Source organism: Aquarana catesbeiana, linkage group LG04 (genome assembly GCF_042186555.1).
Source record: "Aquarana catesbeiana isolate 2022-GZ linkage group LG04, ASM4218655v1, whole genome shotgun sequence".
Lineage (NCBI taxonomy): Eukaryota > Metazoa > Chordata > Amphibia > Anura > Ranidae > Aquarana > Aquarana catesbeiana.
Window position 1 is genome coordinate 288,375,890 of NC_133327.1, and position 24,613 is coordinate 288,400,502.

The 24,613-nt window shown below is 41.8% G+C and overlaps 1 protein-coding gene across 1 annotated transcript in view; it reads right to left on the reverse strand.

Moving 5' to 3' along the window:
* Positions 1–24,613, reverse strand: part of GCLC (glutamate-cysteine ligase catalytic subunit) — a 79,397-nt gene that overhangs the window by 39,912 nt on the left and 14,872 nt on the right. The window contains exon 2 of the mRNA XM_073626673.1: positions 10,236–10,348. Coding sequence (XP_073482774.1) covers positions 10,236–10,348 — 113 coding nt within the window. The remainder of the gene's footprint in view (positions 1–10,235; positions 10,349–24,613) is intronic.

A 24,613-nucleotide genomic window follows, 5' to 3' on the forward strand; every position in this document is an offset into this window, starting at 1 on the left:
TCCTCTGCCATTCCTCCTTGCAGATCCTCTCCAGTTCTGTCAGGTTGGATGGTAAACGTTGGTGGTAAGCCATTTTTAGGTCTCTCCAGAGATGCTCAATTGGGTTTAAGTTAGGGCTCTGGCTGGGCCATTCAAGAACAGTCACAGTGTTGTTGTGAAGCCACTCATTCGTTATTTTAGCTCTGTGCTTAGGGTCATTGTCTTGTTGGAAGGTAAACCTTCGGCCCAGTCTGAGGTCCTGAGCACTTTGGAGAAAGTTTTCGTCCAGGATATCCCTGTACTTGGCCGCATTTATCTTTCCCTCGATTGCAACTAGTCGTCCTGTCCCTGCAGCTGAAACACACCCCCACAGCATGATGCTGCCACCACCATGCTTCACTGTTGGGACTGTATTGGACAGGTGATGAGCAGTGTCTGGTTTTCTCCACACATACTGCTTAGAATTAAGACCAAAAAGTTCTATCTTGGTCTCATTAGACCAGAGAATCTTATTTCTCACCATCTTGGAGTCCTTCAGGTGTTTTTTTTTAGCAAACTCCATGCGGGCTTTCATGTGTCTTGCACTGAGGAGAGGCTTCCGTCGGGCCACTCTGCCATAAAGCCCCGACTGGTGGAGGTCTGCAGTGATGGTTGACTTTCTTCAACTTTCTTCCATCTCCCGACTGCATCTCTGGAGCTCAGCCACAGTGATCTTTGGGTTCTTCTTTACCTCTCTCACCAAGGCTCATCTCCCCCGATAGCTCAGTTTGGCTGGACGGCCAGCTCTAGGAAGGGTTCTGGTCATCCCAAACGTCTTCCATTTAAGGATTATGGAGGCCACTGTGCTCTTAGGAACCTTAAGTGCAGCAGAAATTTTGTAACCTTGGCCAGATCTGTGCCTTGCCACAATTCTGTCTGAGCTCTTCAGGCAGTTCCTTTGACCTCATGATTCTCATTTGCTCTGACATGCACTGTGAGCTGTAAGGTCTCTTATAGACAGGTGTGTGGCTTTCCTAATCAAGTCCAATCAGTATAACCAAACACAGCTAGACTCAAATGAAGGTGTAGAACCATCTCAAGGATGATCAGAAGAAATGGACAGCACCTGAGTTAAATATATGAGTGTCACAGCAAAGGGTCTGAATACTTAGGACCATGTGATATTTCAGTTTTTCTTTTTTAATAAATCTGCAAAAATGTCAATAATTCTGTGTTTTTCTGTCAATATGGGGTGCTGTGTGTACATTAATGAGGAAAAAAATGAACTTAAAAGGATTTTAGCAAACAGCTGCAATATAACAAAGAGTGAAAAATGTAAAGGGGGTCTGAATACTTTCCGTCCCCACTGTATATCTTTGGTAAAAATAACCCAAATTAGTGGATATTAGTCTCTGTGAAAGTTAGAGTCTACAAACTATGGTGCAAATCACTGAAAATTGATCACACCTGATGTACCGACGACCTCGCTCATTTGAGATACCAAAAAGCCAGACAGTACAAATAACCCCCAAATGACCCCTTTTCGGAAAGCAGACAATCCAAAAGGTATTTAGTAAGAGGCAAGGTGAGATCCGATATAATGGCACCAAAACCTGCCAGGAAATCTATCGGATCTGTAACACAGCTTGGTATCTGAGGATTTTCGGTGAGGGACGAACCAGGACATCAAGTTACCTCTCTACAGGGTCCTAGTTGGAGAGGGACACACCAGGACATCAGGTCATCTTCCCATAAGATCCTAGATCCAACAAGCACCTTATGACCCCCCATGAATAAGGGTGGTCGCTGGCTTTCTGGTAAGCCTCTCCTCTTTGTGGTGACGGGTTTCACGTGGTCAAGTTTTTATCTAATTTTTCACCTATTAGATCCATGCTTTGAGGATTTCTCCTTATGAACTCTTATCGCCAATTAACTTTTTTGCACTTTAAATTACACTTCTGCTTGTAATTCATGTGAAAAAAAAAAAAAAAAAAGGGGGGGCAAAAGCGACTGAATATTGTACATCGATTATGGTTTACATGTGCACTTCATATTTAGTTGCCACTTATTTGCATCTGATAATTTCTAGCGCTGCACTTTGTTATATAGCGATCTGGTCAGTGCAGCCAAAGTATTGGTCCAGGTAACATGCACATGGTCCATGAAAAGTCCTGGGTCAGTGCAGGCAGAGATGTTGTCAGCACGGCCAAAAGTATTGGTCCAGGCAGCACCATCAAGCTTAGGGCCTCAGTCAGGAAAGAATGAGGATAGGGGTAGAGGCTTCTCCCACCAAAATCGCTTTGAAGCCTCCAGACCCTGTTCTGGGAATAACCAAAAAAAAAAACCTGATTTTCCCAACTCAGAACACTCTTCTGGAGCCCCTCACATATGCGAGACCCCTGTGTAGCAGGGTGAAAGATCAGTCCAAGGGGCAGGCAAAAACCATGGTCAACAGGCCAAGGTCAGTGCAGGTAAAAAAAAAAAAAAAAAAAAAAAAAAAAAAAAAGGCAAAAATAGATAGGCAGAGGCATAGTCGATAAACAGGCCAGGGTCAGTTCACATGGAAGGCAGTGATATGGTTGGTTGAGGCACCAGGGAAATAATCAGCACAGAAATTGAAAATGTGGAAATGACAGTCTATTAGAAATTTGGGTTAATAGTTTACGAGAGTGTGATGGCGTCTGAAGCATTCTCCGATGCAATGGCCAGGTTGGGAGGGACATTGGAAACTGGTGTCTTTCTGCTTTTGGTGCACACAAACATTTTTTTGGAGTCTTTCCGGTTGCTGATGGTGGTATATTGTCAGGAAAATAGTGCTCATGCAGTCTGCTGACAATTGGAGCAAATGCTTTCTGCCCAGATAGATCAGGGCAGTGACAATATCTTCAACAAATTTGAGGAAGGGGTTAGGTATTTCAATTGATTTTTGGTAGGCGATGTATGTATTATAAAATGGCCAAATGGAAGAAGTATATTGTGACTTTATACAAGAGGGACTTTCGTGTTAATAGATAGGGCTGCAGCATTTCATCGTTTAAATCCACCCCCACAAACTAATTGTATTTGTGGATACAGCAAGGCTTTTGAACGGGACCGCAACTTCTGCGAAGTTCCACTGTGGAAGGTGGACATGATGTAAACATCTTTCCTAGCCCTCCACTTCAAGGCCAACACTTCCTCGTTCCTCAGGCTTGTCAATTACCCCCTTTGTAGCCTTGTGTTGACTAGACGCTGTGGGAAGCCTTTCCTGTTTTTTCTTGCTGTACCACAGGCCAAAGTTTTCTTCAGGTATAGGTGGCGAAAAAGGGGCAAACTGGTATCGTAATTGTCCATGTAAATGCGATACCCCTTTTGCCAACTCTCAGACATTTTCCCCACTTATTCCCATGTACGTTGGGCACTCAGGAGGATGGAGCTGGGAGTCTTTGCCTTAGTACACAAGACAGGCAGAAAAAAAACACAAACAATTGGGGGACCTCCTCCTGGGGTCTAACGCCGTTGTCATTTGCCGATTGACCATTGGGGTGTCTGGCGCTGCTGGTAGCTGCCTGGCCTTCAGACCATCTTTCAGGACGGACTACTTCCTCCTCCAATTCGGATGTACTGCTGTCGAAGAGATCGTTTTGTGAACCAAAATTGGACTCATAACTGTACTGGGGCAGTGAGAGCTCCCCGCTGCTCTCATCAGTCAAGCTTAGCATTTGATATGCCTCTTCTAGAGTGTATACTTTTCTGGACATGGCTGTATGGACAGGCAACACTGATGAGCTGCACGACAGGAACTAATGGGCTGCGCGACAGGAACTAATGGGCTCACAGGACAGGTACTCTGATGAGCTGACAGGTCTCTTTAATCAAGGGGGGGTGGCAATTTGGGCACAGTAGTAATAGCACACAGTAATCTAACCCACTGTTCCGCAATCTCCTCCTCACACTGGGTCGGTGTGTGAGAAGAACCCAGTAACAGCGTTACTCCTGGTATGTTTACACTTGTGACAGGCTGTGATTGGACACAGCCGGTCAGGTGGTAAAAAGCCAATTTCATTGACTCTTTAGCCTGATCGGTGGATGGGCTGTGTCCAAGGGACAGGCCTTGTCCCTGATTGGTATGCACAATGAGCTTCAAAATGACCGGCTGTGATTACCTTGTGACCAGTGTCCAAAGAGCCCATTTCATCTATCTATCTATAGATCCCATAAATTCTATCCTTAACCACTTGCTGCCCAGCTCACGCTGATATACGTTGGAAAAGTGGCACGGGTGCGCAAAACGTACCTGTATGTCGCTGCGTGATCAAAAACAAGGAAAAAATGTAAACAAGGCATTTGCCTGTCCTGCCTATCAACATGACAGGGATCTACTGCTCCCAGTGAGCCCAACCCCCCTACAGTTAGGACACGTCCAGGGAACACACTTAACCTCCTTGATTACCCCCTAGAGTTTAACCCCTTTACTGTGTAAATGTCACTGGCAGGGATCAGTGCATTTTTATAGCACTGATCGCTGTATAAATGCCAATGGTCCCAAAATAGTGTAAAAAGTGTCTGATCTGTCCGCCGCAGTCACAATGATTTATATTAAAAAAAAAAAAAAAAAAATCCCATAAATCTATCCCCTATTTTGTAGATGCAATAACTTTTGCGCAAACCAGTCAATAAGCTTATTGCGATTTTTTTATCAAAATTAGAACACATAAAATCGGCCTAAACTGAGGAAGAATTTTTTTTTTTTTTTTTTTTTTTATATATTCTTTGGGGATATTATAGCAAAAGTTAAAAAAAAAAAAAAAATTTTGCTTTTTCAAAATCTTTATAGCGCAAAAGATTAAAACCAGAGGTGATCAAATACCACCAAAAGAAAACTCCATTTGTGGGGGAAAACAAAAAAAAACACCACAAGACAATTTTGTTAGGGCACATCGCACGACCGTGCAATTGTCAGTTAAAGTGACAATGCTGTATCGCAAAAAAGGGCTTTAGCCTTCCAGGGCTGAAGTGGTTAATATGGATTAGATCAGGGATCCTCAAACTATGGCCCTCCAGCTGTTACGGAACTACACATCCCTTGAGGCATTGTAAAACTCTGACATTCACAGACATGACTAGGCATGATGGGAATTGTAGTTGCTGAACAACTGGAGGGCCGTAGTTTGAAGACCCCTGGATTAGATTATAGGATGGTCTCCAGTAAAATGACTATTGAATATCTACCCTAGTCCTCTACCATCGGAATTCATTAAACTCGCCATAGGGAAAATGGCCTCCAGCAAAATAGCCATATATCATCTTTCCTGGCCCTCTATCATCTGAAAGTATTGAATTTGCCACAGGCAAAATGGCCACCATGTTATCACCATAGTCTAAAACAAAATGGCGCCCGTCACACTTCCTGTCTAGGCATATAAATAGATTGACTAAACAACCAGTTCGGTTCCCCTAAAGAAAGTCACGTGACGTAACACGTAGGAGGCGGACGGAGTGTACAGCAGACCGGAAGTGACGCGAGAGGTGGAAAACGAAGTTTTTACCATTTCATGCACAATTAATTGTACTTTGATGCACTCATGTTATCTTTTTAACAAATGGATTTATTGTAAACATTATCACACTATTGGAGGCATATTATCTATTTCATCCCCACATATGAAACTGGAGTCCTAGGAGTCTGGATCCTTGACTGTAGAAAGAAGAGATACAGAGGAGGTCCTGGGAGGAAAGATCATTAAACCCATATTGGATTTTTTTTTTTTTTTTTTTTATCAAAAGAGTCTTGATATGTGGATAGGAGGCGAGTGTTCTGTGAGCACTGAGGTGTTGGTGGAAGTATTCTATCAAAGGACTGATCGGTTATAACTTGAGCAATTGATTTCCATCAGCTGACTAGACACCACATTCTGTTTTGGATATCAATCACTTGATTTTTTTGGACCGTTTATTCATTCACACAGTACTGGATACATTTTTTATAGGTTTGTTTATTCACAGATTATAATTCACCAAGGAATAGCACAAGACCACTTAGTTTTATTCATTGCCTCTGCTCATTAGGGAGATTTTTTCCCCTAATTTCCTGTGAGCACTGGGAAAAATGTGCAACACATTTAGAGATTATTCTAGTACAGACAGCTTAAAAACATAACAGGTCAGATGTACTAAACCCCCAATACCAGACAATTAAGTACATTTATATTTACCTTATTACAATGTGTTGAAGTACTCACATACAATTTGATACATACTCACACTGTATTCTTCAGAATATTGGTACAGCCAACAAAATGACACCATTTTGCTTGGCATTCAGGCCCTTGCCTGAAATGCCCCTGAAGTCAAGTATGTGCAACAGTTATTAATTGCTTGGATACATTGTTGGCTTTTGTAATTGCATAGTAGGATTATACTTTGTGAATAAATTAGTGTGAGGATAAGGATTCAGGAGGATATTGAGAATAACTGCCTGCATTTTATTGATGTTCATAATATGGAAGAAACCAAAATATCCATGGAAGGATATGCTGATACCCTCACTAAAGCCACACACACACACACACACACACACACATATACACAATCAGAAAATTGTACGAAATATACAGATTTCGGAGCGATCATACGATAATCTGATTTGGTTACAAAGGCACTTGCTTCCACAGAGTCATCCCTGACTATGTGCCAGGGTGGAGACTTTACCCTGGCACATAGCTTTACCCTGGTACAGAGCTTTCAAGAGATGATCAGGACAGTTCAACCAATAATATTTTTGATCGGACATGAACAAAAAAATTTTTTCGTACGATGCCAAATTGTAGGATTTTCATTTAAATCAGTACAGTTATCGTTTGAAAATGCAATACAAATACATTACAACACATGACACCGATTTTTTATTCTATCATACGAGAATTTGTGACTTCGTAAACTCTTGGGGTTCGATCTGAGATTAGCATGGGGGGGGGGGGGGGGGGGGGAGAAGAAAGCACTTTTTCGACCCTATAGACAAATGCCTGTTTTCAGCCTAAGCAGATGACACTCCGGTTTAAATTGGAGAAGCCTAAAACAGGCAGCGTATACTCTGAACCAATCTACTGTGCTGTAGGAATGCTTTGTATTACATATTTATATCCCTTTCATGACTAAGCCTATTTTTGACATTTGGTGTTTACAAGTTAAAATCCCTATTTTTTGCTAGAAAATTACTTAGAGCCGGCAAACATATATATATATATATATATATATATATATATATATATATATATATATATATATATATATATATATATATATATATATATATATATATATATATATACATATATACACACACACATACTTTTTTTTTTTAGTCCTTTAGTCAGATCACAGCAGTCAGGGTGGACTCCAAATCTTCCACCATAAATCAATAAAGAAAAAAAAATGGACCAATGCTAGATGCAAATGTTTCTTTTACTTGAAAATTCCAATCATACAAAACTTGAAAGTGCAGACGTGCAAGCTACTGTACAGTATCGAGCGTGAATCGCTCTTCATCAGGCTTCTCTGGCTGTGTGTGGAGAACCCGACATCTTCCTCTCTTATCCCCACACATGTATCGAATCAAACCATTACCATTACTTAATGGCTTCTATACATGTCAGACATCTTATGTGGTTTACATCCTCGTATGCCCGTGTAATCTCATCTATGTAGGTGAGACTACCCAGAAAATCAAGGATCGTATTGCACAACATCGCTTTACGATCCCGTCATCCACAGTCAGGCCTCCCTGTGTCACGTCACTTTTCTGAGATGGGACACAGAGATACCGATTTGCGGTTCATGGTTTTGGAGGAAATATCTCGTGACAAAAGAGAGGGGGGGATTTTGAAATTGAGGAAACGTGAGGTTTGGTGGATCAATAGACTACAATCTCTATACCCGGGGGGTATGAATGAATAGAGACTATGATCTATACCTCTTTTTATAGGATGTGGATGCAGGGTAGTGTAATGATCCAATATGTGATATATATATTCTATATCTTCTCCAGATCTAATGGAATGAATTCCCGTTTGAGAAATCAGTCAACAGAGTTACCAGTTGAGATGGGTTAAGAAATCTGAGATTTTATTAGTATGAACCGGAATGATTGCTGATTTATTAAGGCATAGAAAAAATATTTTGAGAATAAGAGACCTTGTTGGACTTCTGGATAATGTTTGAAATTAAGATGATACTTTGTATGATACATGAATTTACCTTTTGTAAATATTTTTGGTTTATGGAATTGTAATGTCATTTACTATCGTTCTTATACAGTGAGGGTTAAAAACTTTTAGGCTTTGTCAATCAGTAATGGTTTGATTCGATACATGTGTGGTGATGTGTTGGGTGGGTATAAGAGAGGAAGATGATGTCGGGTTCTCCACACACAGCCAGAGAAGCCTGATGAAGAGCGATTCACGCTTGATACTGTACAGTAGCTTGCACGTCTGCACTTTCAAGTTTTGTATGATTGGATAGAGACAGAGACAGAGACAGAGACAAAATATTGCAACAACCACCATTTTATATCACACGGTATTTGTGCAGCGTTGTTTTAAACGCAACTTTTTGGGAAAAGGGACACTTTTATGAATTTAAAAAAAAACAAACAGTAAATTTAGCCCACTTTTTTTGTTGATGTTACGCCGAGTAAATAGATACCAAACATGTCACGCTTTATAATTGCACGCACTGGTGGAATGGCGACAAACCACGGTACCTAAAAATCTCCATAGGCGACGCTTTAAATTTTTCTTATGGTTACCAGGTTAGAGTTACAGAGGAGGTCTAGTACTAGAATTATTGCCCTCGCTCTGACGATCGCGGTGATACCTCACATGTGTGATTTGAACACCATTTACATATGCGGGCGCGACTTCCATATACGTTTTCTTTGCTGCGTGAGCTCACGGGGATGCTTCCCAAAAAAAAAAAAAAAAATTTTTCTTATAAAAATGGTGTTTAAAAAAAAAAAAAAAAAATTTGATCACTTTTATTGCTGTCACAAGGAATGTAAACATCCCTTGTGACAGTAATAGGTGGCGACAGGTACTCCTTTGCACTTCAAAGTATTCAGATCGCCTTTTTCAGCGATTCTGAATACTGTATATTTTTTTTAAAATCCGGAGCCATTGGCAGCCGAGTAAACGGGAAGTGACGTAATGACGTCGCTTCCGTGTTTACAATTAGTAGGCTGGAACAAAGCCGCTTACGGCTTCGTTCCAGACCGTCACTAGCCGCCGGAGGCAGCGGATTGGTGATCGGGCCTCCCAGTGGCTCGTGAGGCCCGGTAAGAGCGGCAGGACGTTCCCTCTTGCTCCTCCGGTATAACAGCCGAGCGGCTTTTATGCCTGTAGTTGCGGGCATCATCCCGGTATAACCCCGAAAGCCGAGTACGCACATCTGCATACGCTCGGCGGGAAGGGGATATACAAAGCAGGCTGGGCCTGAAAGAATATCCATGGCACAGTGCCCTGCATAGCTCCATGTAGATTTGTGCGGTCAAACATGAACACAGTTCTAGTAAACCAAGGTCCCTCAGAAGAGGAATGAAAGGTGGAAGTAGCTTCTTATGATGCAGTTATCCTCTGGTAAGGGTCTTTACAGGCACTTAGAGAGTCTGCCAGATATGCAGATTTGCACATGGTTTAACCAGGCAGAGATCTGCAGCTACAGGGTGCAAGAACTGCAACATATCCCATTTGCTAAATTTCCAGTTTCTGGCGCACAGGTCGCAAAGTGTGCAACAAAAAAATGTTAGAAAAATTTGACGCGTCTGCTGCAGGGAGGGAGTCAGACCACTGTTCTCACAACATGCAGTGGTCTAGGCCTCCAGCAGTTTTCACTACCCCTGGATGGTAATCCTATCAACATCACTCATGATACAAAAATAAAGCTGGGGCTTTGCTTGAAGTTTAAAGTTATGAAAAGTTCTCCTTTTCATACAGCAATCTGTCTTCAAACTCTCTCAAATACTTTATACAGAGCCATTTGAGCACAGCAGACAGCAAGAGGAATCACTACTGTCTTATTCCTGTGTCTAAGTTTAAGCTACTGAGCATTGTAAACAAGCTTCTGTTATCAACGCAAGGATTGCTTGGAGAATATATAAAAAAAAGGGAGGAACCTAGGGGTCCATCTGCTGCCTTATAGTCATTGACATTTTAAAATTTACCAACTAAAAGCTAGGGACACCAGGTGCAGGGTAACTTGTTACCATACACAAAACATTCTAATCCAAGAGATAGAGCACGTACTTTGGGTTTGTTTTTTCACCTCTGTCTTGAAGCGTTTCAAGCATCTCCTCGCCTTCGAGTACTAAACGAACCTTTTGATTTTCATGATCAAAGGCAAGCAACATGTACTCCACCTGGAAAGAGAAAAAAAAAAAAACCTCGCTCAGTTTTAAACAAAAAAAAAAAATAAAATAAAAATAATAAAGGCAAGTTGTGTAAAATATATACGCACACGCTTTATTTTAATACTGTGGAGAGCATGCGATCAAACAAAGCATCTGTCAGCCTTTTCAAATACATGTACATGGTTAAGTATTAGAAATCACAAAGTGATATCATTTATAAAACTGGGATATACCGCTGTGCTTCGTATTTAATATTCCTAGCTATACCTGATCTAGTAGGACTGTCAACCCAAAATGTCCCCACCATAACAATTACACATACACTAGCATAGCCCAGTTACCGGTAAGCAATTCAAACCCAAGAGTAAATGAATTTGAGGAGTAATGCAGTGACCACCACCAAGCCCACAAGCTTTATGTCACAATTGCATGCTCCCGATTTCAACATTGCAATATATTTTTTGGATTATGAGCAAAACAATAGCGATGTGTAAACTGGGCACTATATAAATCCTGTATAAAAACCAACCACTCTGGTGGGAACAAAACTCAAGGCAATAGTTCCAAATCCCAAGCATTCATTTGAATACATTCTCATCTCCTTTAGTGCTTACAGGTAGAAGATGTAATTCAATATGCTGAAAACTTGTGCAATAAATCTCATAGCTAATCTATGCCACTTAGTATAATCTCAGCTAAAATTTAACTGAATAAAAATCGAAAATGTGCAACTGCACACTTCTAAAGTTAATCCCCCTTGACCATTTTATGCTTACCTGTCCCCAATCCAGCAAAATATCACCCACTGAATAAAACAAACTCCAAATGCACCCAGGCCTGAGCCAGGGTGGATTTGATTTAAGTCAAAAAACTATTTAATTCACTAGTAAAAATTCTTGATTTAAATAATTAACCACTTCAGCCCCGGAAGAATTTACCCCCTTCCTGACCAGAGCACTTTTTGCGATTCAGCACTGCGCCTCTTTAAATGACAATTGCACGGTCATGAGACGTTGTACCTGAACAAAATTGAAGTCCCCCCCCCCCCCCCCAAATAGAGCTTTCTTTTAGTGGTATTTGATCGCCTCTGCAGTTATTTTTTGCGCTATAAACAAAAAAAGCGTCAATTTTGAAAAAACGCATTATTTTTTTACTATAGTAAATATCCCCAAAAATACATAAAAAAAAAAGTTTTTCCTCAGTTTAGGCCGATATGTATTCTTCTACATATTTTTTGGGGAAAAGAAACACACACACACCCCTTCATCCTTTCTGTGAACTCAACTAATCTTCGTACAGGTCATCACCCCTCTATATAATGAAGATGAGGAAAGGTTGAGTTGTGGGCCAAATCAGGAGAGCAGTCTAGGACAAAAAAGGTACTGAACATCCCAAAGGTCTAGTCAGTAAAAGTTTCTTCCTGCAGAAATCCGAATCCCAATCACATAACCCCCCCCCCCCCCCCCCCTTCACATCATATACCCCACATCAGTTCTCTCAAAATATAGCCCCCCCCCCCCCCCCACATCCACATCACAACCCTCCCCAAATTAAATCACAGCCCCAATCACAGTTATAGCCTTCCCTCCCATCACAGTCAAGGCAGAGGGCGGAAGGCACAGCGGGGTGGACTCATCTGTGTGCTCACCTCTCCTGTGGTTAAACAGCAGGGCAGAGGGTGGGAGGCACAAGCAGGTCTGCACAAAGGGAGGGAGCTGCCCAACTTTTAACAAGCGAGTGATGGTCAGGACTGCCTTGCAGGCAGGCATACACAGGAGTCCATCCAGTCTGCCAAGTGGTGTCCTGTCCAGACAGTACTGTCACTTGATCTGCGTCGCGTCCGTGGTCCGCCATTTGGCGACACCTGGTTTAGGATGACAAACACTGCTCCTCCATTGATCCAGTTCAGCCAGAGAACATGGTCACGGAAGGAGGAGGATCACCAGGTGAAAAGATGAAAAAGATATTTTAGTATACTAATGCAGCCACCACATCCATGATGCAAGCTTTTATTTATTTATTTTATTTTTTTAGATACCCTTTTAGGTATAGAATCTGTGTCTACATCCATACAAGTGTTATATTTTTACTGTTCTTGGAAGTTGGCATGCTCTGGATCAGTAACCAGGGTGTGATTGGACTTGCACTAAACAAAAAAAAAAACAAAAAAAAAAAACAAAAAAAAAAACAAAAAAGGGGGGGGGGGGGGGGTGTTTATATACTGCAGCAGTTTTTTTCAAGTTTTTCACCTGGTAAACCTGCAAATAACACAATTCCTTTCCTATCACATCTACTACATGAGAGAGTCATGGTTGTCACACAGGCTGTTCTTCAAACATGTCAGTCACTGTTTATCTCCATTAGATGGTGAATTCATAGTAATAGTTGTTTACAATAGGGCGAGAGCCTGCTCACAGGAAATGACAAGGACACTGCATTTCTTGCAAGATGCAAAAGGTATTTTCAGTCATTTCTAATATCGTTAGCTCGAAAGAAAAAAAAAAAAAAAAAAAAAGATAAAATTAAACCAAATTTCAGAAAGGTTAGTCTTTCCCAAGGCAGTAACCACTCCAACTGGAGCACTGAAAACAAACACTTCTTGCTGAACTGGTCAGTTATTGCATTTCCTCCTTCCAGAGGAGACTCATTGGTTGAAACCTGGTGGAAGGAGGCTCAGCTCAGGATTCTCATCTACAGTACTCCACCCACTCCCCCTTTACGTCACCCTCCTTGATGGTGAGGCTCTTAGCCATCCATGCATCCTAGTCCTTTCTTTTTTTGAAAGCACTGACAGCCCCTTTGTGAACCATCCTGATCTGATGTGTTTCCCTTCTTGCAGCAATGTTCCTGCTGGGGATGCACCAGGATGAGTTTACTTGTCCTGCAGTGTTGTGTGCCATGTCCAGGTAGGGTAATGTAGATGCCTGGGTGCTGAAGTGTCTTGTTCCAGGGCTAAAAAAGCTCACGGGGAAGTGGGCAGGGTCCTCTTCCAGTCAAAATCACATGTCAAATTGCCAGCTATTGCCGTCAATGGCACCATCCGAATCGATGCGATGCCGCATTTGCGGCGCCGCACCAATTCCCAAAAGTAGTTTCCGCACAGATGTCTCTGAAATCGCCCCCAAAGTCGGGACTGACACGCGGGAACGAAATCGTGCGAGTTCAGCTCAACTCCCAAAATTTCATTCCCGCTGTCAGTGTGAACATAAGCTTAGTGCAAGAAAAATGCAGACTATAACCATCTCTTGTATCATGTACATAGTCTCTATCTCTTGTATCAGGTCTGCAATCTTGAAACACATTGCTAATATTAGCAAAATTTCCATTAGGTGCACCTCTAGCAGACTTGATGCAGGAGATGATCAGAGACTGCAGACATGATACAAGAGATTAATGCCCATCAAATGCAGCCTAACAGTGCCCGGATTAGAGCAGCGATCTCCCGCTGGGCCACATAGCTGGATTTGAATTTCCTGGCCACAGTAACAATGTCCCGCCTCCTGTGATTACACCACACTGATTCAATGTCCCGGCATTGGATCAGTGTGCCATCTATCACAGGAGGCAGGACATTGTTAATACGGCTGCCTGGACAAGTCAGCTCCCTGACACAGGGAGATCATAGCTCTACGAGGACAGGACCTTAAGCCGCCAGGATGACACCCCGCAATGGGAGAGGCGGACCATGCACCCTTTCCGGCGCCATTGTCACCTTTTCTTCTTTCGGCCGCATGTTGAAAACAGTTTAAGGCCGATGTTTTGCTGCACCACTACCTCCTACTCTTGGAAATATGTTCCCACTAGATCAGGGATTGAGAAGCTTTTTTTTTTTTTTAAGCTTCTCAGCAAAACACACACACTTCAATTTTACATTAAGGGGGGAAAGGGAAAGGGGAGTAAGCCCAATAGAGGTAGGCTTAAGTAAGGTGTTACCCTAGGCAACAGAATAGTCATAGGATTTGGAACTAAGTAAAATCAACTTTATTTTGGATAATACCAAATAAAAAAAAAAAAAAAAAAAAAAAAAAAAAAAAAAAAAATAATTTTATGTCCTTTAATTATTTTCTGAAACTAGAATACCAATTCAGTACAGGCCTCAAACCACAACTTGATACTTCTATTTGCTGCTAACAGATGGTGACCTCAAAGACACATCAGCACCACTATATGCCTCTCCCCCATTTCTTCTAATTTTCATCAGGTGAACCAGCCAGCAAGTCTGTTTTTCACAGCACAAGCTCTCCAGCAGAATGTATCAGTTTACATGGAGGAGACAAACCACTTAACACTGGCAGGTGTGAATAAAACAATCAGTTTTTATTTATTCAAGTAAACCTTTATCCCAAAAGGAAAAAACACAAAAACACTTTGTTGTAACGGATAAAGGGTGAGCTGGGGTTTAAAGTCAATCTGTCAGTGTAACTTAGGCCTCATTTCCCCCTGTGGGTGGGGAGGAGCAAAATGGCACAGTTGAGTTGCCTTTTTACTGCCTGCCAACTGCTTTTCCCTTAAGCTGAAACAGGCAGCGGATAGGGGCATCTTTACATGCCATTGACCCAACATGTAGCGATTAGTGGGCAGCAAGCCCGCCAAACACTACACATTCACGCCAATGGGGAGGTACTGCAAATGCCCCTCAACAGAGTGCAATGCACATAGTTGTGGCACATTTGTCAGTAAAAAATGGGGTTAAAACAAGCAGTGAGGAGTCACCGTATAATTTCCTCACCCTTTATCAGTAGCCTCTGGAGTGCAATCAAAACGCAGATCAGGCTTCAGAGGCAAGAGATTTAGATGCATGTCTAAATTTGCTAATACATTTAAGACCCCTTTCACACTGCGGCGTTTTTCAGGTGCTTTAGCATTAAAAAAAAGCGCCTGTAAAAGCGCCTGAAAGAAGCCTCATCTGCAATCCCAATGTGAAAGCCCAAGCCCTTTCACACTACCAGACCTGGTAAAGCACCGCTTGAGACCCTTTTCACAGTGGGGCGTTTTTCAGGCGTATTTCGGGCGCTGGCAGTGTGAAATGGCTCGGGCCATCGGCACACCCAGCCCAGTGGCAAAAACAGGAAAGCGCTGCAAAGAAGCTGCTTGCAAGACTTTTTGACGCCCTGCCAGTGCAGCTCCCCAGTGTGAAAGCACTAGGGCTTTCACATTGGGATTGCAGATGAGGCTTCTTTCAGGCGCTTTTTTAAACGCTAAAGTGCCTGAAAAACGCCCCAGTGTGAAAGGGGTCTAACACTACCCCTACTCCCCAAATGAAAATTGTGCCATCTGCGGTGCCCTGTCTTCTTTCCTTCAGAGTTGTGTTTCACTAATATAAGGGCATTACTGGCCAGATCACCAGGTGAAAGAGAGGGAACAATTGGTAAGCTGCAATAGAATCCATTTTTGGTTTGGCTTTAAGCTGGGTATACACACAGAATATTTCCATTCAATGCATGGGCTGAATGAAAATCCAACAGAATCCCCCATCCATGCTATACAAGGATTTGAAAATCTCTTGCTGCAGCCATTGTATTCTGACAACCGCAGCTGTGGCTTGTCAAAATACCCACGCAGCAGCTGCATATTATTGGATACAGATACCATTTAGCCGAAAAATTTCCCACGCAGCTCATCTTTTCAGCTCCTGTAGGTTGAAGGTGAATTGTGTTAATAGCTGCCCCACCATGGCACAAATTTGAAATATTTAGGCTATTACTGGACAAAAGGCAGGGGGTGAAGGGACCTTAGATAATTGTATTTATATGGTACAAACTGCAAGGCTTATGTAACATTACAGTGATGTAGGTTGTGAGTGGTGCTTAAACAGCAGACCCCTCTATTTTATGTTCAAATACAATAATGTACAGGTATACCTTTCACCCCAAGTCAGCATATTCATGTTCTGGTGAGGCTCTATAAAATGTGAAACACTTCTAAATTGCACTTAAGACTCAATTTTATGAGCCATCTTTGCTGCCCTTTAGGTTGAGCCGCACAGGCCATAAGAGCTTATGTAGGTTCTTAGGCAGGCCAGACATTATGCAATTTTTTTTTTTTTTTTTTTCTTTTAAACCATGATTGAAGAAAATGAATCGCTAAATTCTCCCATCAACACAATCAGTGTGTTGATGGGGGAATCCTTCCCACAACACTATTGTGTTCTGCCATGGGGGGGGCTTCCCCACCAGCAGAATACAGTGATCTCTGCTAGCAGCTATGGCCACCAGCAATGATTGGACAAACGCAGGCTGGTTGTACTGAAGTCAATCGATGGATCGACCAGAGTACAACCAGCCTCCTCACAGAAATCTAAATTTGGCTGGTTCCTGCTGAACCAGCAGAATTTAGATCTGTTTATGGCCAGCTTTAGTCACCCAGGGCCTCAAAGTTTTGTCTTATTGGATTATGATTACTGAAGTTTGTATTTCCTTGTTGAGTTAGTCCCGTGTATAGTAACTTTGTACAAAGTTGTTGAGAGGCCAGGTGTATCTTTTTTCCCCCCTATATGGCATAGACTTTTGTTGAGAGGTTCATAGACTTGGTACCATCTAATACTCAAGGGCAGTCGTTTGGACGAGAGTCCTCCAAGCTTTTATCCCACCCCAATCTGGTAAATGCTCACTTAACCTCGTGTGCCATTCTTAAAGAAAATTTTGAAACGTCACAAGTTAAAATGAGTAAAATATTTCCAGGAGTCTTCCATGAGAGTAGGATTCTAGCCCTTGTTTTTCCTGTATGTTTTGCCTCAAGATTACATTCTCCAGTTCATTTATTTCTAAAATGTTCAGCAGAAAGAATTCCTATTAAATAGTGTTTTTGGTGATGCTATCCTGTTCTTGTTAAAGGACATCAAGGGAGGTCCTAAAAAAGTGGGAGCTACCAATAAGCAAGCCTGAATTGCAAAATGTCATTATCAAAACACTTCCAATTTTTTTTTTTTTTTTAAAGTCCTTTAGAGCTTTTGCAGTCAATCATGAATATCCATTACAACAGAAAATGTAGACATTTGAAGTATCCAATATGTTGTGATCCAATTTTTAATCATAACTTATACAGTAAGAGAAAGCAGGTAATGTCTAATTAGTTTAGGGTTTGAGAAGAAAACGTAAAGGATTTTATTTATTTTTCTAACATGATACAATTACCTGTTCTACGCAATGGTAATGCACCAAGTGGCCCTGTACCTCTTGTGGGATCTTCCGCTGGTGCCCTTTGCTTTTCCTATTCTCAGTGTGCTCCCATAAGAGGCTGAAGGGGGTGCACCTACAGGCTTAGTATCAAGCTGGGCTGTGTGCCTCTACTAAAGGCACATAGCTCAGTATAATCCTTCATCCTTAGCTCATAGGATTTGATTGCCAATGGCTCCTGCTGCTGTCTCAAAAGCAGACAGAGAGGAGTCACTGCAGATAGGCACAATGCTGGATCAAGATAGGACTCATGTATACAGGGGCAATACAAATGCTAACTTTTTTTTACTCTTTATAGAAAAAGATTACTGGACCCAAAAATTGCCCAATTAGCACCAAAAGCCTATGCAGGGAATGTATAGCCTTTAGAACACAAAAAAGTTTAAATCTTCTAGGACAGGGTTTTTTTACCTGCGCCCACAGACCCTGAAACAGTCCATCAATAGGTTTCAGGGGATCCCTAAAGGGTCAGCTAAAAAAAACCATTTACATTCACTATACAGCCCTCTCCTTTGTCCCAATCAAGGGTTTCCCATTAAAAGAAAATGCACCCTGCCACTACTTGCAGCACCAACCGCTAAGCGAGCAGGACTAGTAATTTTAAGCAGAAATACAATTTTTCAACTTAAACATGATTGCATTTATTTTGTAATGAGTGGCCATTATTTTTTTTTTTTTTTTTTTTTTTTTTTTTTTTTTTTTTCATGCAAAAAGGGGGGAGTTTGCTTTAGGGGTTACTAAACCCACAACAGTAAAATCACTCTGTATATGTAGCATAGCATGCTTGATACACTCACTGGAACTTAATGGGTTAATCCTCTGCATTGTGTAAAAAGGCCATTTTATCCTGTATGCAGAGAAAATTGAGTACTGTCCGTGATACTTTTTTATTTGCACTAACATACAATTTTTCAGGACAAGCTTTCGGGGTATGTCCCCTTCTTCAAGGTTCAAGCAGTACTGATTCACGAATTTTTAAGCAGAATGTTAAAGAAAAAGAAGGAAAAAAAAAAAAGAGAAAACCAAACACATACAAATCAATGGTAATAAAGATAGCAGCAGAGTTAGTGAGATAAGACGGAGGGAGAGCTTGGGGGGAATGCAGGGGGGGGGATACTAATCACAGAGCGGTCGTAAAACTTTAGCATAATGTGTAAGGAAACCAATATCTAAATTCAGGCCATTATTCTTCGTGTCAAAAAGAATTATCATTCTTGGTTCAAACTTTTTCCTTTCCTGGATAGTTCTGAAATTCCCTTTAAGAACTAAGACATTGAGGTCTTCTGTGGTGTGGTCCGATTGTGAGAAACGTTTGAACTAAGAATGATAATTCTTTTTGACACGAAGAATAATGGCCTGAATTTAGATATTGGTTTCCTTACACATTATGCTAAAGTTTTACGACCGCTCTGTGATTAGTATCCCCCCCCCTGGCTCTCCCTCTGTCTTATCTCACCAACTCTGCTGCTATCTTTATTACCATTGATTTGTATGTGTTTGGTTTTCTCTTTTTTTTTTTCCTTCTTTTTCTTTAACATTCTGCTTAAAAATTCGTGAATCAGTACTGCTTGGACCTTGAAGAAGGGGACATACCCCGAAAGCTTGTCCTGAAAAATTGTATGTTAGTGCAAATAAAAAAAGTATCACGGACAGTACTCAATTTTCTCTGTCACAATTGCACTAATACGGCTACAACAAATCAAGTATCCTGTATGCAGAAATCCTCCCCCTCCTGCACTGTCTATCTGGGGAAGGCCAGCTAACACAGGCAGAGTAGCTGACCTGCACATGCTCAGTTGTGTCTTATGCTAGAAAGACCAGTTAATTGTTCTCAAAGCTCAAAGGGGGGGGGGGGGGTGTCATACCTCTCTTCCTGAAGGGGTCCAATTCAAAAGAGGTTAAGAAGCACTGTTCTAGGAGAATTAAATAAGATTGTTTAAAAAGTATTCAGGCTACAATTCTCTTTTTTTTACTGAGAATACTGTAATGCAACTCCCAAGCGAACCCACAAAAGCGAACATTGGCTACAGTGAGAATCCCAGATTAACTCTAAAAACATTCCAGAACACTTGACACGCTATGCAAACAAACCAGTCCAGAAGTGTGAGAAAATTCTGCCTAAAATATATTTTTTGCTGAACTGGCACAAAAGTCATTGGAATGCAAGCATTTCTATTCAATGTAATCTAAAATATGTTAAAATTCTAAAGAAATCCTGACTTAAGACCCGTTTTACTACACGCAAGAAAGTAGAATTCATCTTGGTATTCATTCCACAGGTTAGGAAGCACCTTACCCATGTAAATGCCACATTTAAATCTATGGGGGGGGGGAGAGGCAGAACACTCAACATGACATGAGTGCTGTAAGAATACTGTCTCTCCCCCCCCCCCCCCCTCATTTTAACATAAGGATAAATATTTTTACATTGGGCAGAAACAAGCCATGTGCTCTATCAAAGTGCACAGACTGCAAATTACATACTTGCCTATTGGAAAAGGCCTGCAGTTTTTAAAAGTGCCATTAAACTAGGGCCGAAACGACTAATCGATTACTTGACAACTAATAGATTATGAATATAGTTGGCAACCATTTTCATAATCGATTAATCGGCCAGCTGATTAGTTGGCCTGCATACAGAATGTATTATTTGTTTACATTAGACAGTACCGCACAGTAAACATTTCACTAAATGCCTGAGAATTTGTGAGGAGCGAGGAGCAATGCCTCATGGGACATGTAGTCCTGGGCAGGAAGTGGCTCTAAAGGCAGAAGTTTTTTTACCTTACTATTGGGGCACTCTATACTATACTTTGCAGCTTGCTATATGGGCACTCTGAAGGCGGAGGAGCGAGAAGAGTCAGTGGGGGACCCCAGAAGAGGAGAATCGGGCTGCCCTGTGCAAAACCATTACACAGAGTAGGTAAGTATAACTTTTTTTATTAAAAAAAACAAACAAAAAAAAAAAACAACCTACAAACACTTTAAAGACTACAGGGAAGATCAGCAGCTGAACCCAGAGAAGGTGGAGGCTGATAGATGGGATGAAATAGAAGGGATTACAATTACATTTTAAGTAAACTTTCACCAGTATTGTGCATTATATTTAGGGCTGCGGAAATTAACGATCAATTCCTCGATTAATCGTTAATTTTTTTGATCGATCAAAATTCTTTTGATCAGCACTCCTCTCCGCCGGCTTCCGGGAATTCTGTCAGAGATCCTGTAACGTCACCGGATTCCTCCCCCTTCCCCAGTTATTGCCAGAGCCCACGCTGGACAATAGTAAAGTAATGGAATACAGCAGGCACCTGACCGATCCAATCATGGCTTGAAAGGCTTCGACCGAGTGGGCGTGTCCGCAAATTGCAGAGGTGTAGCTGCGAGACAGTTTTGTGATTGGCCGGACACGCCCCATGCTGATACGTGACCCTTGCTGGGGGAAAAAAAAACCCAAGCATTGGAAGGCATTATGAAGGTGCATGTGTTGTCTGTACTGGACAGGTCAATTGTGGAGGAGGAGGAATTGTGGCGATTTAAAGTATATATACAGCTTGAATCTGTATTTTAGTTTTAGATTAGGTCATGCAGAGAGAAAACACCTCTCGGTTTAGGCTTTGCCTTGTGCATCCCAGTGTGGAGCTTTCATTTCACTTCCTGTCCCAGAGACACAACGGGAAGTGAAATGGCATTCCCATTTTAGATGGTTGTCAACAGGACTGGTATACCCATTGGAGGCATTACCCAGATAGCAAGCAATTGAGCTGCAAGTTTGAAAATGTCTTGTTAAAGTGGAGGTCCACCCTAAAAACAAAATTTAACATCAAAAGACTCCCTAAAATTTTTAAAAAAAAGTTTTAAGTCATGGATTGTGGAAACTAACTAGTGTCGGGTGATTGTATATAGTTTATACCACATTTACCACTGACTAATTTGCAGAGTTGCAAATGCAAGGAGATCAGCTAAAAGTAGTTGGCTCTGTATGTGCATTATAATTAATCGAAATTAGTAGGAAGGGAAGGAAAAAAAAAAAAAAAAAAAAAAAATAAAAAACACCCCAAACACGATTAATCAAAACATGAAAATTTTAATCATTAACAGCCCTACCATATAACTTACGTCTGGGTTTATTTATTGTTGTATATGATATAGGTAATGTACATTATTACCTTCACAGTCTGATGATATTTACCAGATTCAACCTCCAATAGTATATATACACACCGTACAGTCTTGTCTGTTATTCCTCAGAGTGGATTAGAGATTTTGCTCCCTAACCATATAGTTGGTTATTTATATTTACCACTGCATAGAGATAAAAAAAAGGAAAAAACAAAAAAAAAAATATTTTTTTCTTTCAAGTTTACATATTAACTAAAAATTGTAAGCCACACTTTAAGGTTATTATCAGAATAATCGAAATATATTAAAAAAAAAAAAAAAAAAAAAAAAAAAAAAAGGCCAACTAATAGATTATCAGCTTCACCAAGCGGGCTCACTTTTTCTAACAGGCACAGTGGTGTAGTGGATAGCACTTTTGCCTAGCAGTAAGAAGGGTCGCTGGTTCGAATCCCAACCATGACACTACCTGCCTGGAGTTTGCATGTTCTCCCTGTGCCTGCGCGAGTTTCCGCCGGGTACTGCGGTTTCCTCCCACACTCCAAAAGACATGCTGGTAGGTTAATTGGATCCTGTCTAAATTGTACCTAGTATGTATGAAGGTGCGTTAGGGACCTTAGATTGTAAGCTCCTTGAATGTAGGGACTGATGTGAATGTATATGTAAAGCACTGTGTAAATTGATGGCGCTATACAAGTACCTGAAATAAATAAACAACAAGTCCTGCACTCTTAACCCCCACGGAGCTCCTCCCTCTGATCATACAGACAAGCTGCTCCTTAATGCTGTGTGCTGACCGTTTTCCTCCATAGATAGAGCACTGTTCTTGGCTTTGGCTTGCTAACACTGCCCTGTCTTGATCCTGTCTGACATACTAAGGCAGGCTGCATGATGGGCACTGGTAGGCTGCTGGGCACTGGTGAGGCACAGGCAAGTTGCAAATGATGGGCACTGGTAGGCTGCATTGATCTCCTGTACCATGTCTGCATTCTGACCATCTCCTGTATAAAAATATTTTTTAAAAACAGTTATTTTCGGTATAGTGCATTTTTTATTTTCGGTATCGGTTTCGGCACCAAAAAACCCATTTAGTGCACCCCTAGTTCGAAAGGGTCCACTCTCATGGTTTGTAGCACCGACGGGTCCCATTTTGGGAAGGCCGGACCTTGTATCGGTCTCTGCCTGCTCAAGGATTTAAAGAGTAATTATCCATAGACTGGATGCTAGTTTTCCTTTCTGATATGGACGGTGCTGAAACCTGACTTTTCAATGTGCTGAGGCTTAGACCCTCATCTGCTCCACTCTGCAGGAACACCAAGAGCGCCACTGAACTCTGTTTTAAAGGAGTTTTGTGTACACAATTTGTTAAAACATGTCCATGCCCTCTGGTAAATGATACGAGTCTCCATTTTCCTGCTTTTCAGCAGTGTATCAATTAAGCGGTTTGAGACTCCTTTCGCCTTCTGCAGCTGCTCCTCAGAAACAAAGTTTCACCTTTCAACTTGGGGGCAACACACTGGGCCCTGGCAGAGGAGATCCTCCTGGATTGGTAATAACCAAGGGTGTTCTACAGCAAGTTCTTTGAAAATAGGGAACCACGGTCTCCTGGGCCAGTGTGCCTTTGCCTCTATTTTGCTGTGGCTGTCCCCAGGCTGGTTTACGCTTCAGCGGAAATGCTTTTACATGGGACCCCGCAAAGTTTGGCTTTAGACACGAAGTCCCCCTGCCATGTCTTTAGCTACAGGGCTCTTCTTACGGAGTTGGATAAGGCGGAGGATCTAGCTGTCATGTGTACCAATTCTGCAATATCTCGAAGGAGCATGGGGAAAGAGGATAGAATCTGACTCAGATACAGACCCACATTGAGGGAACTGCAAAAGAGCAGCCAAGATTCTACATTTCGAGCCACTACAGTTACTGCCATAGCTGTTTTTTTTGGCTTCCCACCATGGAGTCCCAAGAGTTCTTTAGAAGGGAGTCCATCCTCTTGTCCATTGCGTCGGACAGGACCCCCATGTCCTTGAAGGCCAAGTCTGTGCCTCAAGACTTGGGAGAAAGCGGCATCTAGCTTTTGGGGTCTTATTACAAACTGACGCCAGATCATCCGCAAATGGAAACTTTTTTTTTTTTTTTTTTTTTTTAAAAAAGCATAAAAAAAAAAAAAAAAAAAAAAAAAAAAAAAGGTTTCCTTTCCATCAGCTCTTTATTGCCTCTACTAGAAACCTCATGGACTGGAAAATTTCTCTTGTTCTCCCAGGCCCTTGTACATTTGGTCATATAGAGAGCGGGGTTTCTTTTCTGTTTGCATACCTAGTGTAGTATAAATCTTCCCTGGAGACTACGGGAGGGCCTGCAGTAGTGGATGATAATACTTGCATTTTTTTTTGGTAGCACTACCTGCTGTGTTGAAAGAGGAGCAGTCTGAGGCTGTGGGATCTGAAACCCCTCAAAGTTTTAAAGGATTCCAAACGCATTAGAAAGTTCCTCTACTGATGCTGCTAGCTCACTGCCCTGCTCAGTGGTATGTTCCTGTACTAGTTTAATACATTCTCTAAATAGTGTTTTTCCTCAGGAATCCCCAAGTGTAGTTTTACAGGAGGGGCACCTCCTCTTAGAGCTATGAGGGGGCAGGGTTTGCCTGTTTTTTTGTTTTGTTTTTTATTGTTCTGAAAAACAAAAAAACAAACAAAAACCACCCCACAGGCATTAAAGAATTACTTTACATCCCTCCCCTGCAGGTGCGTAGCCTTTTTCATGCAGGCTTGCCTCTCCAGGGGCTCCCCCATGAACTCCCCTCTGGCACCAGAAGGACTCCTCCCTCCCCCCCTTAGCTGGAGCAGTCTGGTCCCTTCCTTCTGCTTCCGACATCTTGGTGCCACCACCAGAGCAATTGCAGCCCCTCTCCAGCCCAAGCCTGGCTCCTTTTCAGTATCCTGCAGCCAGAACCTGTAGCCACGAGTCAAACTGAAGTGCCCACCCC